At 46.7% G+C, this 18,387-nt stretch overlaps 1 protein-coding gene across 2 annotated transcripts in view; it reads left to right on the top strand.

Annotated features, from left to right (window-relative positions):
• The first annotated feature begins 501 nt into the window (after window positions 1-501).
• Window positions 502-18,387, top strand: part of Kcnk9 (potassium two pore domain channel subfamily K member 9) — a 42,072-nt gene continuing 24,186 nt past the window's right edge. For both annotated transcript variants that reach the window (XM_032916409.1, XM_032916403.1), the window contains exon 1: window positions 502-1,624. In XM_032916409.1, coding sequence (XP_032772300.1) covers window positions 1,342-1,624 — 283 coding nt within the window. In that variant the 5' untranslated portion in view covers window positions 502-1,341. The remainder of the gene's footprint in view (window positions 1,625-18,387) is intronic.

The following is an 18,387-nucleotide window of genomic DNA, read 5'->3' as shown; positions in this document are numbered from 1 at the left end:
TCCGGCGCGCACGCACAGCGCCTCAGGCAGACCAGAGCAGCGGCTGCCTCTCCGGACTCCTGGACGCCAGAGTCTTAGGATCCTCGGGCAGCTGATGCGCCTTTGCCTGTCCCTTTCCCTATCCTTCAGTTCCTCTAGGGCTGCGGGACCCCTCCCGCCGCCGCCGCCACCTCGCCCGCCGCCCGGCGAGGAGCTGGCTGGCCGGCCGCCGCCGCGCAGTTCCCTCTTCGCACCCGAGGTAGCTCCGTCGCGGCTCCTGTCTTGGGCTTCGTCCTGTTCCTGAGCTTCAGAGGGTGAGCGGAACAAACTTCGCAGATCAGCTCTCGCGCGGCGGGCACCCCGCGTGCCCCGCGCGCCCAGGTGGGCACGGGGCGTTCGGATCTTGGGGCATCGGGTTTCCTCGCCCGTTGCCCTGCTAGATAGACTTTCTCCCTGCTTGCAGGGATTCTAGAGACACCTTCACTTAGTAAACTTTCCATTTCCCCCAACCCAAAGGGGTGAAGAAAGCTAGAGGGAGAAGCAGGTCCCCGCGGGGCAACCGCCACACTGGAGGCGATTAGCTGGGCCCCGCTAGCCGGGGAACGCATCCAGAGGGATGGGGAACCCCTCCCCGGGTCTCCCTCTGTCCCGGCTACCGATCCTGCCCCAGCCGAGCCTGCAGGCTCGAGGGGCGAGGTGCCGAGGACCAGGCAGCCCTCGCGGAACGAGCTTGGGTCATCCATCCGCACGACCATCCGCACTGGGGCAAACCGTTTGACCCAGGCCTGGCATAGGGTGTCCCGGGTCCAGGATCGCTGGCCTCCGCGCCAAAGCGATGCCATCAACTTGCCCACCATCACGCGCACCCCGGTGGTGATCACCACGCCCGCGGACCCCCCTGTGTACGCGGAATCCGTTGCACTGGGTGCTCCCGAAGAGCCCGCTGCACCCGCGGAACCCGCTGCGCCCGCGGAACCCGCTGCACCCGCGGAACCCGCTGCGCCCGCGGAACCCGCTGCGCCCGCGGAACCCGCTGCGCCCGCAGAGTCAGCCGAGCCTGCCGAGCCCGGGGCGTCCACTGATGCCGCGGAATCCGCAGAGTCCCGGGAGCCCGCTGAGGTCGCTGAGTCCCAGGAGCCCGCGGCACCCGCGGAGGCCCCTCAGCCTTCAAGTGGTGAAGTTCGTGAGAGCGAGGACCCCCAAGATGAGACCGAAATTTCCAACATCAGCTGTGGCATCTGCTGCTACCACCGCCTGCAACTTCGACTCCACCGTAGTAGCGGAGGCATAGTCCGCGCGGCGCTGCACTGGGATTCTCGCGGTCTGGTTCATCTCCCCTTTGGCCTGAACTTCTTGGCGGCCATGAAGCGGCAGAACGTGCGTACCCTGTCCTTGATCGCCTGTACCTTCACCTACCTGCTGGTGGGTGCCGCGGTGTTCGACGCCCTCGAGTCGGACCATGAGATGCGCGAGGAGGAGAAACTTAAAGCAGAAGAGGTCCGCCTCAGAGGCAAGTACAACATCAGCTCCGATGACTACCAGCAGCTGGAGCTGGTAATCCTGCAGTCCGAACCCCACCGCGCTGGTGTCCAGTGGAAGTTCGCCGGTTCCTTCTACTTCGCCATCACTGTCATCACAACTATCGGTAAGGGGTGTGCCGCCACCGGGCTCTTGGGAGACAGAGGAGGGGTCCAGGAGAGGTAGCACACGGAACGAGGCTGGGGTGGGGGTGGGGGCTCCCCAGGTTCCAGACAGACCCTGTTTCAGAGTCTCATCCCCCAGGGGGCATGACCTCACTTTTTCAGGGGATCCGCGATCTGGTGCTTCAGACTGTTCTGGTGTTTGGGCCAGGCTTGGGAACTCCCAGAGTCAGTGCTGTTGTCTTGAGGGTGGAGGCGCCACTTTGAGAAAGAGTGGAGCGCTAAGAATAATCCCACAGCCAAACACCCACCCACCTAACGCCCCTGTTCTGGCTGCACTTCCCTGAGTGGGTTCCAAGGCTTAAACTCTTGGGGAATTTGGGACAAAGCTGGCGGGGCATTAAGTGGCAGGAGGCGGCTTTTGGAGCTAGGAGGGGTGGTACTGATTCTTCCTCACCTGGGGACCTTTTGAGAACCAAGATTTCAGCACCCAATATCCCTCTTTTGGGTTGTGGAGAATGTTAGGTCCTGGGAGAAGAGTTTTCTCTTCTATGGTTGGGGTGGGGGTGGGGGGGCAGCAGGTGGCCTGCAATGCGGACCTGGTGGGTTGGATAGGGCAGTGCTTGTTTGCCCTTGTGGACTGAGACGGTGGACCAGAGGAGTCTGGATGTTGTTTGAAACTGGGGGAGTTTAATCCATTCTGGAAAAGAGTCTATCTAGTACAAGATGGGGTTGCCCGTATGTAGGTTCCCACACACAGGTCACTGTCTACAGATCAGTCTTTCATGGATCCCTGTGACTGCATTCCCACTGAAGCTAGTGGTTGGGAGACACCCCTAGATTGGCACATGGAAACCTGTGGGATTTGGGAATGCCAGGCTTTATCCCAAGGGAGGAGGCAGAATGGTGTCTCTGGCTGGCCACTTGCCCTGTCATGGCACAATGCCTTGGTCCATCTCTTTGGACCTGTGAGGATCAGAATGTGGACTCAAAGGTGGTCTCTTTTGCCTCTGCGTCTTGATAAGAAACCCTCTTCACTATCCTGGTCCTCCCTCTAATTTTCCCATGCATTTTGTATTAAAAATTAAAAAACAATTTTTTTGATCTGAAAAGCTCTGTGCTGTTGAGGAGGGGGTGGGGGTGGGGGTAGGGGTGGGGAGTACACAGGATTTGAGGGTGCCTGCCATATGCAACAGGAAGCACCAGCCTGGGACAGCCTGTCTTTCCTTCTTGTTTGCAAAGACTTTTTGAGAGTTGTTTAATTTAAATATGCTCAAAATCAGGGTAAGTTTTCATGTCTGGGGGGAAGATATCACCTTTATGTTATTCACAACATAAAGGACATGTTGTTCCTGCTGGCCCCAAACCTCCACCCCCCACCCTGTGGCATTTTCAGGTTGGAGGAGAGGCCAGTGGTCACTGCATCATTTCTGTCTTTGAACTGTGGTGGTGATAAACAGATGTGTTTGGGGGACAGGTATGTTTTCTGGAAGGCAAGAATATTGCCTGTGACACACAGAGAGGGGGGAAACCTCACGGTCCCCTAAAAGCGTCTTTTGTGATCGAGGTCTGAAACAGGGACTTTGTTTTCAGGCTAAGTTCCCTGTAGTAAAAATCAGCACAGAAAACTGTTGACTACTCCTTAGAGGTGGGTGACACGGTGAGAAGGCTCGGGTTAAAACTAGCAGAGTCATGTTGCAGCATTTCTTAAAAAAAAAGAAAAAAAAATAAAGGAACTAAGCTAGAGGTAGCTTTCACTAAGGTGTACTTCCTTCATTGACATGATTGGCAGTTCTGGACATAAGCTTCTAATGTTTGAAACTCCAAAGAAAATGGCGTCAACAGAAGAGGAGCAAATGCAACTGTTGTCTTAGCCCCTGAAGAAGGGCACTGTCATCATCAGTACAGAGGAAAATGATGACTTTTCTAATTTCCTTTATTGGGTTTCTCTTGATTTTTTAGAAAGGTTGAAAACACACACACACACACACACACACACACACACACACGCTCACATGTGCACTCTCATGCACATACATCTACACTCTCATGCATATTCATATGATTACATACTATTACACACATGCACAGACATACATACTCTCATATACATACACACATGTATACATCTACATATATACACACTCACATGCACATATATATACATACACATGTACACATACATATATACATAAAACATATCCACTTGCATGCACATTTATATACATGCAGGCACATGTAGGCAGACACACAATCATACATATACACTCATATATACAGTCATACGCATGCAGATACACATGCATAGGTATACAAACATACATACATATATACATACACATGGGTACACTTGCATGCATATTTACACACATGTAGGCAGACACTCAAGCATAATATACATTCATATATACACTCATGCATGCACATACACATGCACATCATACACACATGCATATACACACATGCACACATATGTACACATACATACCCACTTGCATTCTCATTTACACACATGCAGGCACACATGTGGGCATACACACAGTCATACATACATACTCATATAAACACTCATATGCATACATATACATGCATAGGCACACACACAGACACACATATGCATAATTTAGTGCAAGCACACATACACACATTCATATATGCACACACATACACACATACACACATATGCATACATACACACATGCATACATGCACACAGAGAGAGAGAGAGAGAGAGAGAGAGAGAGAGAGAGAGAGAGAGAGAGAGAGATGTCCTAAGGCAGCTGAGCTTGAGTGGGAAGACTGGAATCTGGAGCCTTCCATACAGTGAAGACTACAGCGATGCCATTTTCTGATTTCCAGCCTCAGTTTCCCCACCTGTAGAAGACCTATTATATAATAACCACTTGACAGGCTGCCTTTTATCATCAGCCATGGGGATGCAGGATCACTCCACAGCCCTGCACATTGAAGCACTTAGTAGATGCCAGATCTATAGGAAATAAAACACTCTTGCAATTAATTTTGTTTCTTTTCTTTTAGAAATGTAAGTACAAGTGAAGGTGCTTTTTAGGCCTAGGATAAAAAGCAGCCCAAAGCCATGCTGTCATATGAATTGTCTTTTATTGGGCAATGACATCAGCAAGTGAGCTTTGTCTTCACAGCTATCCCTTTTCGGCTAACTTGGAGTGATTTCTTGGGTGTGTGCACGTCAACTTTGCACCCAGACTCTGGTTGTGGCAGGAGCCCCTGGAGCTGGCTAATGAACATTGCTTCTCAGATGTAGTTGTTAATTCACTCTTTGGAATGGAGTTGCAAACATATATCATTACCACTTTATTCTGAATCTGTAACTATGCCTTCATGAAAGACTTTGGACCATGATGTCGACTCCAGCCGTAGCTCTGGGAGTTCTGTGCTCTGGTGTTGTTGTCACTTGCAGCTCTCTTGAATGGAGTTTTACTAGTTGGTTTTGAACTTGAGTGAGACCCCCTTTCTTGTAGCCCACTGATCTGATTGGCTGTGCAGTGGGGGCCTAGGCAAGTGCGGGAAGTAGGTGGTGTTGAGTGGAGTGTGCGTGGGCACAGGGGATTGATTAGCCTTTTTGCTGCTTGGGGATGAGGTCTTGGAGCTTGCATAATATGACTGGTATAAACGTATCACCTCCCACAGTGGGAGGTTTAAGCTAAAACTGCCTCACAGTCAGCCTCTTTGCAGAAAGTACCAGAGATGGGATTGCCATCACCTGTTTTTTACAGTCTAACATCTATCATCTAGATGGTCACCTTTAGGATCGTTAAAAAGGACGACACCAGATGCCATCTGCCAAGCTGTGGAGGACAATTTAAAGGCTGGTTTACTACGGGGGAAGAAGGGTGGGCTTGTGGCTTTTTCTCTTTAGGTACAGTTTTGAGGAACAGGGAAGAAGCACACACTTTCCCGACTCTCCGAGTCCGTATGAAACTGAGGTGCTGTCATAGGAGTGGAGGTGACTGGTTTAGTATTGGGGTCTGCAGACAGAGGTGGGGCTGAAAGAATTCCTAGGGGTCCTGCCCTGTTCTAGACAGACATGGAACTCCTTCCTTCCCAAGTCAGAAGCAGATCACTGAACACTTTTCACAAAATGGACAGCATTCATCACAGGTCTTGAGGTGACTATGACCCACAGTCATGTCAAGCACTTGGCCTGACTTGCTTGTGCTGCCTGCTCTGACACTAGGGATAGTATAGATGATAAGATAAAGTCTGGCCTCCACAGAAGGTGCTGGAAGCCCAGATAGTTAGTTGGTTTAGTCCAGCATAAATCAGGTACAGCTAAGCTCAGTGAGAGTCTTTACCTCTCCTGTGCTGTCTACCAGGCTAACCACACACACACACACACACACACACACACACACACACACACACACACTCACACACACATACATGCACATACATGTACACAGCATCCTTACACATGCACACACATGCATGTACAGCACCCTTCACATACACATACACACTCACGCATAATAGCATCCTTAATACACATGTGTGCATACACTGGTGCACTCATACACACATGAACATGGACACTAATACACACATACCCAGATTCCTTACACACACATGAACACTCACTCACACACAGCATCTTTACACACATGCACACACACCCATGCACAGCATTCTTTACACACACATGAACACTCACTCACACACAGCATCTTTACACACATACACACACACCCATGCACAGCATCTTTACACACACATACACACACAAGCACAGCACCCTGACACACATGTGTGCATGCACTTGTACAACCATACACACACATGCACACTTATGCATGTATGCACTGAATCCTTTTACATACATACACACTCACACACAGCATCCTTAATGCACATGTGCACACACATGTACATTTACACAGCATTCTTATACACACACACATGCACAACATCCTTTCACACACATATAAATACAGCATCCTTATCATGTATGCATGCACTTGTGCACTCATATATACATACATACATACATATGCATGGATGCATTCACAGAATCCTTACACATATGCACACTCACTTACACACACCATTCTTACAAACACATACACACAGATGCACAGCATTCTTTCACACATGTGTGCATGTATATGTGCACACATACTCAGATGCACACTCATTCACACATGCTCAGAATCCTTACACATGCACACTCATTCACACAGCATCCTCACTCACACATGCACACCATCTTTTCACTACACAATACATATTCACACAGAGAAGCATCTTACACACGTGTTCATGCTCTTGTGCACTCACATACACATGAACACTCAAGGATTCATTCACAGAATCTTTATACACATACATACTCACATACAGCATTCTTACACACAACATGCACACACATGCACAGCATCCTTTCAAACACACATAAACACTCATACACACAAGCACAGCATCCTCAGACACATGTGTGTATGTAATTGTGCACACATGCACACTCACACACAGCATGTTTACATGCACACACATGAATAGCATCCTTTCACACATGCATACATACACAAGCACAACATCTTACACACATGTGTGCATGCTCTTGTGCACTCACACACACAAACATTCATGGATACATTTACAGAATCCTTACACACATGCACAGTCACATATAAGCATGACATCCTTATACACATGTGTGTATGTACTAGTGCACACATACACAATACACACTTACACATGGCATCCTTATACACACATGCTCACACATGGCATCCTTATACACACATGCTCACACATACTCATACACAACTGCTTACACACATGCATAGTATCTTTTCTCACATACTCAAATATAAGCACATCTTACACATATGTGTGTATACATTTGTGCCCACATATACATGTACATTCATGCACACATGCACACTCACTCACATACAGCATCCTTATACACACACACATGCATTCATGCACAGCACCCTACACACACATGCACACACACACACACACAGCATACACACACACACACACACACACACACACACACACACACACAGAACATCTTACCCACCCCAGTCTTTCAAGTCCCACCCTTGCCCTCCTCTTTTCCAGTCCATCTCAGCCTTGTGGATTCTGTTTATTCTACCTCAGGTCTAAACTACCTTTGTTCCCTGAACCTATACTGTCCAGCACTGAACTTGGCATAGAGTAGGCATCCCACAAAGTACTGCAAAGCTGAAGGAGGACCAATGGGACAGGTTGATGCCTGAGGAATCATGGAGCTTGATCTCTCTCTCTCTCTCTCTCTCTCTCTCTCTCTCTCTCTCTCTCTCTCTCTCTCTCTGTGTCTCTCTGTCTCTGTCTGTCTGTGTCTGTCTCTCTCTGTCTCTCCCTATCTCTCTCTGTGTCTCTCTGTCTGTCCCTGTCTCTCTCTGTCTCTCCCTATCTCTCTCTGTGTCTCTCTATCTGTCTCTGTCTGTCTCTCTCTGTCTCTCCCTATCTCTCTCTAACTCCCTCTATGTCTCTCTGTCTCTTTGTGTCTTTCCCTGTCTCTCTCTGTGTCTCTCTGTCTCTGTCTCTCTCTCCATCCACCCATGAACTAGTGAAAGCACTGCTCTGCTTGACAGATGAGGAAACTGAGGCAGATAAGGCAATGGACACTAAAAGAGAGGGCATAAAAGACCATAATGCAAATAGGGTCTCTTTACTGCAGGCTCTAGCTGGGAAGTCATCCCAAGGGTCATGGTAGGCCTGTGTGCACCACCTCACTATTTAGGGAGCCTGCTCAGCCAAACCTAGGTGATGGATAGCATTGGGAGCAAGGGGGTTCTGAGTTCTCCATATCTAGGTGGCCAGCAGCTGTCATGCTGAGGATGCAGGAGGTGCCTAGACAGCTTTGCTTCCTTGGATCCTCTCTAGTCCTAGCCCTGGCCATCCTTATTCAGCTCAAGGCTCTCTAGCGAGCATCCTGCTTAAAGGTGTCATGAAGGAAACAGGGAATAGGGCTGTTGTTTTGGGGTAGCGTTACAGACACTTCTCCCTAGATGTGTAGAGACACTCTGGTGCTCTGAAACAAGAATGAGATGAGAGGCAATCTGTCACATGCTCTGTTCTGGCTCATCTAACCTAGGAAGATCAGAGAGGGAAGAATAGGAGCAGGAGGTGAATGTCCTATGTTAGGTATCCTAGCAACAGTTGTCCAGGTACTTACTATGGACACCTCTATCCACCCATGCTTATGCACATATGCACTTATTCACTTTGTGACCTCACAGCCACTCACTCATTCTACCACCTACCATTGTATCTTTTAATCTTCTCTGGACCTTGTCACTCATGGCCTCACCCACCTAACAATGTCACCCCTACCGATACATCATTCACTCCCCATTAGCCAGTCATCACCCAGTCCTCCATGCACTTGGACAGTCAGTCATTCCATCAGCCAACATTGCACCACTCACCCACCATTCAACTTCTTCAATGGATGCACACTGTCGTCCTTGCACATATTATTTAGCATCGGACACCATGTCACTCCTCTTCTGTGAGCCTGTCATTCACTTCCACAGTGGCCACAGTATTGCTCAATCCTACACGCACCCACCCTTCATTTCCCATTAGCTACTAGTGAAGACTCACTGCTCCACAAGTCCCTCTCACTGTCCCACCTACTCTCATATCACCATTCTTCCATGAAACTCCTCTATCTGACACGAGGCGTTACTTTGTCCTGCATAACCTGTCATCAGCTGCCACCCTTGCAGTGCTCAGTCTGCTGCACATCTGCCAACCTCGCCCTTCATTAACTATGGCACCATCCAGTTTTCTACACAGATACAATTCCTTCATACATCTGTCACTGTGTCACATGTGCCTCCATTCCTCTATCACTCATTACTGCACCTGATGCTGTGACTATCGCTCAGTTACTGGGCACCTCTCGTCCATTCCTCTACATAATGATCATGTCTTGTGGCCCTCCATAGAACTGCCATTCACTCTTGTCTCATTGTTGGAGCATTTGGTCCCTTCACCCAAATGACATGTACATCCACATTCACTTAGTGCTCCTTCTTTACTACCACATCACTTGAACCTGCTATCCACTTCTTTATCTCTATCAACTTTCCATTCCCCCTTCCTCCTTACAATGAGAGCCTCCTTCTTGATTATTTATTTTATGCAGTCTTCCCCACAATTGTCACTCAAACATCCAGCTGCCATCTCATCATTCAGTTCTCTACCCACCTGTCACACATCCCCCATCCTGTCTTGCTATGACTAAGTTCTCCACACACCCCTATCTACCATTGTCTTAGCTTTCCATAATCTCATATAGTTTCCCTCTGAGATATCACTATTCACATATCTGGGAAGTATCCACACTCCCACATCCCATTGTAACTTAGTTCTTCACACATATCACCCATTTCCTTGCCCACCATCCTCTCAGTCACCCACAGACTGGTTATCCATCTTCTCATCTTTTATTGTGACACTTGAACTTCCAGCTACCTATCACTCAGCCCCCATCTGCCACTGTCACTCTCAGCTCTCCAACTCCTTCGTATTCATTTCCACATTCACCTCTGCACCATACACTCGTCCATTCACTTGCTATTCATTTTCTATCAGACCCTAAACCCCTCCCACCTCCATGGGCTCCTCCTTCACCCTACTGCCTTACCTGTATCATCATCTCTCTAATCCCACCATTCAATCTCTCGTCTCACATGAATTGTTCAGTTCTTGCCACATGACAGTCATTATCTCTCCTGCCATTGTCTGGCTCACTTCTTCAAGTGCTTGCCATTCATGCTCCATCTGCCAGGGCCCAGGTAGCTACTCTTCCTACCTGCCTTTTTCTCCTCCATTCTCAATTGTCCCATCCAGTTCTTCCTATACCTGTCACTTGTTTCCTGTCCACCACAGTGCCACTGAGCTTTCATGCACCTGTATTTATTCCCTTCCTGCCATTTTATCACCCAAACCTGTCCTTCTTCCTGTCATCCCCCATTGTGTTACACACGGTCCAGCTACCTACCATTCACTCCTCTACCCTTCCCAGTTTCCTTTAGTCACCCACACACATCCAGTCCTTTTGCTATCAGCTAATGTATCATCCACTCCTAGGTGCACCTGCTATGCACCTGTTACATCATTTAATCCCCCACGTACCTCTCGTCTGTTCCCAGATGCTCCACATCACTCATTCTTCAGTGCACAGACCATCCATTCCACTATATACCATTGATCCCTCAGTCCACCCTGCACCTGTCATTCATCCTCCTATGCATCATTACACCATGCAGTCCTTATTTACTTGGTTCTCCTAAAAACTGTCCCTCATCCCCCATGAGAATCACTGATCATTTAGTCTTTCACACACCCACCACTCATTTCCCTATGGATCATGGCATCACCCAGTGCCCCATATTCTGTTACTAAAACTATAGCATCGCTCAGTCCTTATTGTACTCATCTCCTATCCCCCTATATGCTGTGACATCACTCATTCCAAACATCACAACCTTGTTCAGTCCTCCACACAGCTACCATAAAGTATACATCATGAAATAAGTCAGTTCTTCATGCACTGCCTCTTTATTTCCCATAAACATCACACTATTCATTCCCTCTTGCCTCTATTTATTGCCCTCTCCAGCATCTCGTTAGTTCTCTATGTGCTTGCCACTCCTTCCTCCGTGTGCCTGTTGTTCATTCCCCTACACATCGTTATGTCACCCAGTTCTCCATGAACCTGTCACTCATTCTGAGAACCAATGATTTCACTCCATCATCTGTCAATCATTCCTCTATACACCATTACATCATTCAGTTCTCTGTGCATCTGCCATTCATTTTCTCATGGATTGTTTTGTTACATGGTTCTTTGTGTAACCATACCCATTATTACCCATCAGCCATTGCATTATTCAGCCATGCACTTGCTTACCACCTTTTCTCCACTTTTAAGGTGTCACTGACTCTTCCATGCAATTTTCATAGTTTCCCTGTTAGTCCTTGAATCACACTATGCTCAACACACTCGTCATCATTTCTCATTTTCCGGAATGTCACTCAACTCTTTTTTTTTTTTTTTGAGACAGGACTTCTCTGTGTAGCCTTGGCTGTCCTGGAACTCATTCTATAGACCAGGTTGACCTCAAACTCATGGAGATCCACCTGGCTCTGTCTCCCAAATGCTGGGATTAAAAGCCTGCACCACCATTGCCTGCTTATTGCACAATTTTATATGCATCTGTTATTCATTCTTCCACCCATCATTGTATTTTATCATTCATCCCTATTTCTGAAGATTTAGCCTGTATCTCTATATTAGCCAGTCATTTCTTGTCTGTTTGTATCATCACTGTCTGGGCACAGCATCCCTTCTCCAACCTTCCACCATATCCTTACTTCTCCATCTGCTAGTGCCTTACCTCATCCTCTATACACCTATAAGTTAGTCCTTCCTGTTATATCAGTCTTCTGTGCACTACCCATTCATCATTCCATTCACGGTAATACCCCACAATACACACACTAGTCTTTTATTCTCCTCTCATTCATTTCTTCATGATTGTGCTTTTCATTTCCACAATGGGCCCAGTGTCACTCAATTCTTTACACACCCATCCTTTGTTTTCTCTTATGCCTTGTTTCACTCAGTCCTTAAGTCTGTGACTCATTCTACTCTCTGGCATTGCATATCACAGTCCTTCACACTCTCAACATTTGCCCCTACTCCCCACCTGTCAGGGCACCATTAAGTCTTCCTGTACCCACCATACATTCATCTTCTACATGGCATCATTGAGTTTTCTCTGCCCTTGCCACTCATTTCCCCTCTGTCAATATATCACTGGGTTGTCAGTGCACCTGTCACTCCTTCTTCACTCCACCATTGCTCTAGCATTCAGCCCTCTAATCACCTGTCATTAGCTCGAGCATCTGACATTGTATCTGTTACTGTCTTCGTCTCTTTCATTTCCATATCTGCTGTTGTGTTTGTAAATGTATTCATCCTCCTATCTTCCAGTCTCTCTCTCCTTCATACATGTATCCCTAATTCTCCAGTCTTATCCCCCTCAACCCTGCCATTTGTTTTCCTATGCATCCTAGTGTCACCTCATCTTTATTCACTTTATACTATTATATTATTCACTCCTCACTTGCACTAGTCATTGTACAATTGTACCTTACATTTATCTGCCCTTGTATCGTCATTCTGGCATTCAACTATCTACCATGTCTTCCCCAAGTTTCCCTTGTATTCAAGGTCTACCCTACACCCATCATTCATTTCCTTTTCTGCCACTAAATCACTAAGTTCTTTCCTGTCATCCCTTCCCCCATTTTCCATGGTATTATGCTTTTGGGTACCTGTTACTCACCTGACAGACCCTTCTGTATCATTTAGCCTTCCATATATTCATTCCTCTATCCACTTTGTATTCATTTGTAATGTATTCATTATTCTGTCCACTTTGATCCTTTTATTACTTCCACATTTAGTAAGTCCATGATGTACCCAGGCAATCTCTTTCACAAACTGGGGTGATGTTTGGGTCACTTCCTTATAGTTGATTCTGGGGGGTGTATGATGGCAGTTAATGTAGGACAGGGCAGGGAAAGCTGAGCATGGAGTTCTAGTGACTGGCTAATACAGAGATACAGGCTAAATCCTCAGGAGGCTGGTTTAAAGAAACATTCATGGTGGGAGGTCCTGGAGATAAGCTCTTTTCTGACAACACCTGAATAATAAGGAATTCTGGCTGCTGAGAAGGTAAATATGGTGTTTGTAGGGGACAATGTTCAGGCCAGGGGACCCCAAGCACAAGAGAAGTGGAAGCTAGTGTGTATTGAGTTACAAAATGAACATCCCATCACTGGGAGGAAGAAGTTGAAGTGATGGTAGTGAAAGCTTACAGAACATACAAAAATACCCTCACATCTCCATACCCACCTTGTTGGTATTGTCCACATGTACTTCGAGAATTATCCAGCAAGTGTACACTTACTTCTGCTTATAACATAGAACCTAAGAAACTGAATTGAGAAAATAGTAGTTCTCTTTGTAAATTAGGAAGCCTTAGTAAGCAGATACCTGCAGAGATTTGGTTCATATCTTCCAGTTCAGCTATCTAGTTTAAAAGCTCTGATTGACATATGTGTTTTATTTGGCTCTTGCATTGTTCAAAAATCTGAAGCATTAGCTAACAACATCTATTGACTTTATTATAGTAGGTTACCTTGATATTTGCTTTTCTATTTGTAAACACTTATTTTACTTTATTTAGTTTTATTCCCTCCCCCCGCCAGCTTCAAGTATAAGCCTTTTTTCCCCCTTAAAATACAAAAGGCTATGTGTTGTCCTCTGTTTGCTACTTTGGATGCATCCGATCATCAACTATTTGTAAAGAATTTGCAAATGAGTGTTTTTCTTTTAACCAATGATCTGCAGATCTTTTTGCTTTTTATAATCAATTATTTACAAGTTCTTTATGAGTTTGTCTTGTTAATTCAAGAGCTAAGCGTGTGGGTTTTAAAGTCATACAATATGCATGCACATGAATTCTTGTTAGCAGAGAGATCAGAATCATGAGCTTACAAGCTTATTTCCATAGGCTTTTGCTTGTTGAGCAACCTTGGGCATAAGATTTGACTTCTCTGTGCTTTAGCCTTTGCCATTTATGTAATGCAGAGAATAATAGTTGCAAAAATGGCTGACAAGATGTTTGGGATAATTGGATTTATTTTTTATTGCATTCTAAACATTTAAAACAACTAACATACACTGTCTGCCATAGTCTATAAGCACATTTCAAATTCAAAGTTTCTGTATTTTAAATTTTGGGAGGTTTTTCTTTGTTGCTAAAAATTGATCTTTTGCTAAGTCCTCCAACTATTTGAAAAGAACATTTAGTTCTCTGTTATATATAAAGTTCAGACATTTCTATTACTTTGGACTTATGTATGTTTTCTTTCTCGAGAGTTGGAAAATATTATTGGCTTACACACACTGAGTTTAGCACAGTGTCTCAGGCTATCATTATGCTAACTTGCATACCTAACTGGTTCATGTGCTCTCTAGGCTCACCATTGTCCCAGGACCACCACACTTTAGACCCCATCACTCATATACCCCAGTCGCTTGGCTCCTTGGATACTTTAATGTGCATTCCTTGCCTTATAGTCTGTTCATTGCTATTATTAGCAATTATGGCTCCTAAGGATGCTCCACTGGAATGCTTCATTATTGAGGTTTATCACTGTCTCCTTGAGTTGGGCAAATATTGCTTTTTGTGCTTTGAAGCTATGCAGTTAGATGCATATAGGTTCATGTTCATGGTTTTTTCTTGGTAGAGACAACAAGATTTTTTATTGCGTGTGATGTTTTTTGTCTGAACCTCCCTTTCTGTCCTAATGATTCTGGAGTCAGCTTTCTTTCATTAGCACTTGTTATGTAAATGTTAATGTTTTTAGTTTATTTTTATACTTTTTCTTCTAGGAAGATTTTGACATGGCTTGTAACAAAAGATACAAATATAGGTGAAAAGTCAGTGTGAAAATCTGGGGATCCATGTACACTCACCCCTGTAGGAATGTGATAGGAGTTCACGTTTTCTTAGATTGAAGGGGCAGAAAGGAAACAAATGCTGTAGATGCCATCATTAGGAACAAAGGGCACTGAGCTGCACAGGTATGTAGTCTTGTGACTTCACTGAATGCCATAGCATTCATACGTGGAACACGGATGAGGACCATGCTGAGCCCAGGCTATGCAGAAGCAGCAGAGACCTTGGAGAACCCAGGTAAGTGATGGTCATATCAATCTTCAGGGCCCACTGCTCAGAATTATCTGGGGCCTAAGATCCTTTGATTTTTCTACTTCATCTTCCCTGACATGTTCCTGTGCCAAACACATTGTTGTTCAAGGCAGGAAGGATGGAAAATGCCAGAAGGGTTATTTTAGCCAAGTTATCCCAACACCTCTCTAGAAGTCCTACCCAACATTTTTTTCCCTGTATCCCATAGGTTAGATGTGGGTCACATGGCCACAACTACCTTTTTTACTTTGAGCTTTAGACTCTGATTATGAAACAAATCTGGACACAGATTTGGCTATTAAATGTGATGGCTGATGATGGAGCCCTAGAGCTTGCTCCTAAAGGCAAAAGCCACCAGCTGCTGTTTTGCTATCTCAGGATATCGTCAGGGACCCCGTGAAAGTGAGGATAAATTATGGAGCCAAAATAGGTGCTGGCAGGGGAGCACCACTGAGAGTGGAAGGGAGGAGGTGTGAACAAGAGGAAGCTGGCATCAGGGGAGGACTTCTTAGAGCAGAAGGGAGGAGGGTGATCAGGAGGAAGCTGGTGGCAGAGATTACATGAGAGTAGAGCGGGGAGGTGAGGGGTGGGTGAACCTCTTTTTGGCTGATTTCTTTTCTTCCTGTTCTCTATCCTAGACATCTGTTCTGTATCCCATCCCTCAAAAGCTAACAGGATATTATTCTTTCCATCCTCTTAAGCATCCACCCTGAGCCCAGCAGTATTTCTTTATAAAGCAGGGTGCTAAGCACCCATTTCCCTCCAAATGCTTTCTCCTTCCTACAGGTGGCAATTGCAAACAGCGCCAGGATTTTGTCCTCTCCGTTCATTAGAAGGGAGCTGCTGTGCTCCCTTTGGTCCCTGGTGGTCCTGGCTGAAGTCTTTCTTTCTCCAACACCCAGGAGACCCAGTCACTGGGACTGCTTTCCTCTCTCCCTCTCCCTCTCCCTCTTCTTCTCCCCGTCCCTCTCCTCCTCTTCTTCCCTCTCTCCCTTCCCTTACTCTCTCCCTCCCCTTCCCCTTCTCCTCCGTCTCCTCCCCCTCTCCCTTTCTCTCTCTCTCCTTTTTTCTCCTGCTCTGGGTTTTGCTCTCTAGCTCAGCCTAGATTCATTCTGGGCATATGTAAGTCCCCTGTCTGGTTTTTGGCTTCCTTTGGGGATGATCTAAGCATTTGTTTTAAAGGGCTGGCGGGGGAGGAGGGACACAGGCATTATGCAACATTGTACTCTGAAGATGTTCCACACCTGGCCTCCTCCCAGTTGCATGCATTTGTGGTGGCTCAAGGCTGGTATTAATATACATTAAGTCACTACCCTGCTTGAGAGCCATCAATGTCTCTTTATGAACCACATAAATGATTACCAGGGCCTTTGAAGTTCAAACTCTTGCTGATATGTAGCCTTGACTCTCATTGCACCCCCCTGTCCCATGCAGACTGAGTCAGGGGCTATGATAGACTCCCTTAATGCTCAACATCCCTTCTCCATGCATTTTCCTCTGGCTGTTAGCTGCCTCTCATTTCTCTGTAGCCTCAGGGCTCCAGCCAGCTAAGCACCTGTCAACCTGTGTCATATCAGCTTTTCCCAAGCCAGACTTTGTGCACTGCCCCCAGCACCTCTGGCCAGGGACCATGTTGTTACCTGCCAGTGGCTGAGTTGTCCACCCACCAGTGTCTAGCACTAAGCAGGCCCTCAGAGAATGTTTGTTGAATGAACATAGGCATGTAAAAGGGACAGCTTTCACGAGAGCTATATTTAACTGTTCGAGAATATTCTCTGGGTTTTTCAAAAAAAGCAAATCTTGAAGAAAAAAAAAACAGCAGCCCACGAATCTGAACAGCAGGTGTTTGCAAGAAGTGGTGGGTGGTCTAACAGGAGGCTGTCTGTTTCACAGGAGGCTTGAGTTCATCCTGTGCCCCCTCTGTCTCTTGTCCAAGGTGCCTGCTGATTTTCCAGGTTCTGTTGGAACTTTCAGAAGGAGAAGCCCTAAAAAATGGTCTCCCCCACCCCCACGGCTCCTATTTCTAAGCTTTTGGCACAGTGCTGTCTCACTGTCCTGCTTTTAACTGTCCATCTGTCAGTTCAATCCTGGGGTCAGTGTGTTGATATCTTTGCCAAGTAGGAGGAACATAGAGGGGTAGGACAGTACTTTAGGTTGCTGGGGACCTCATCACTATGGGCTGTTGATTCAATGGGGTTCCTAGAGAGGCTAACCCTAATAAAGGTTCTGGATCTGAGGGCAGAGGGCAGTCAGTTGCTCTGTATCATGTGCCCTCTGCTTGGGGGCAAACTTCCTCCACCAGTAGCCTTGGCTTCTGTCCCAGATAAACCTTCAGGGCTATAAGGAACTCTACAGAGGCAGGTCCAAACTTATTGCAGGTGCAGACTACCTGTCACAGACGGTACATGGCTCTTTTGTATTCACATCATTGGCTGCAGTGGTGCATGCTGCAGCTCTAAAACTAGCGAAACAGCCGTGAATGTCAGAACTATGCTTCGGGAGATGGAGGATTTGTCCTGCTGCCTCTCTTCCAGCACAGGACTGTCTCTTGTGTCCCCTCCAAGGTGTGGTGTAGGACTCACAAGCCTTCAGAACTGCCACCTGCTAGATCAGGGCAATGGGAAGTTGAGCAAGAGAGCAGACAGGATTCTCTATGATCTGGCCATAGAACTCTTGACCACAGCTAGGCTGCCTGACTCTTTGCCACACTACGGGCATAGGCATTGCAACTTCAGGCCCCTGTTTCCCACCACTGCCGTCCAATGCTGTGCCTGAGTTCTTGGCTGGTCTATGCAGAGGCACTGCCAACAGGAAGAGAGGCTGCCAGTTCCTGCCAGTCTCAGGCACAACTCCCAGGTCCCTGTAGTCATGGGTTGGGACCAGGTGGCTCAAAGGAAGATGATGAGGTAGGGTCTGTGTCTGGGAGGGTCTGGTGT

The sequence above is a fragment of the Rattus rattus genome, chromosome 1 (genome assembly GCF_011064425.1).
Source record: "Rattus rattus isolate New Zealand chromosome 1, Rrattus_CSIRO_v1, whole genome shotgun sequence".
Classification (NCBI taxonomy): Eukaryota; Metazoa; Chordata; class Mammalia; order Rodentia; family Muridae; genus Rattus; species Rattus rattus.
The sequence above is the reverse complement of the archived record's forward strand: the minus strand, read 5'-3'. Positions and strand labels throughout refer to the sequence as shown.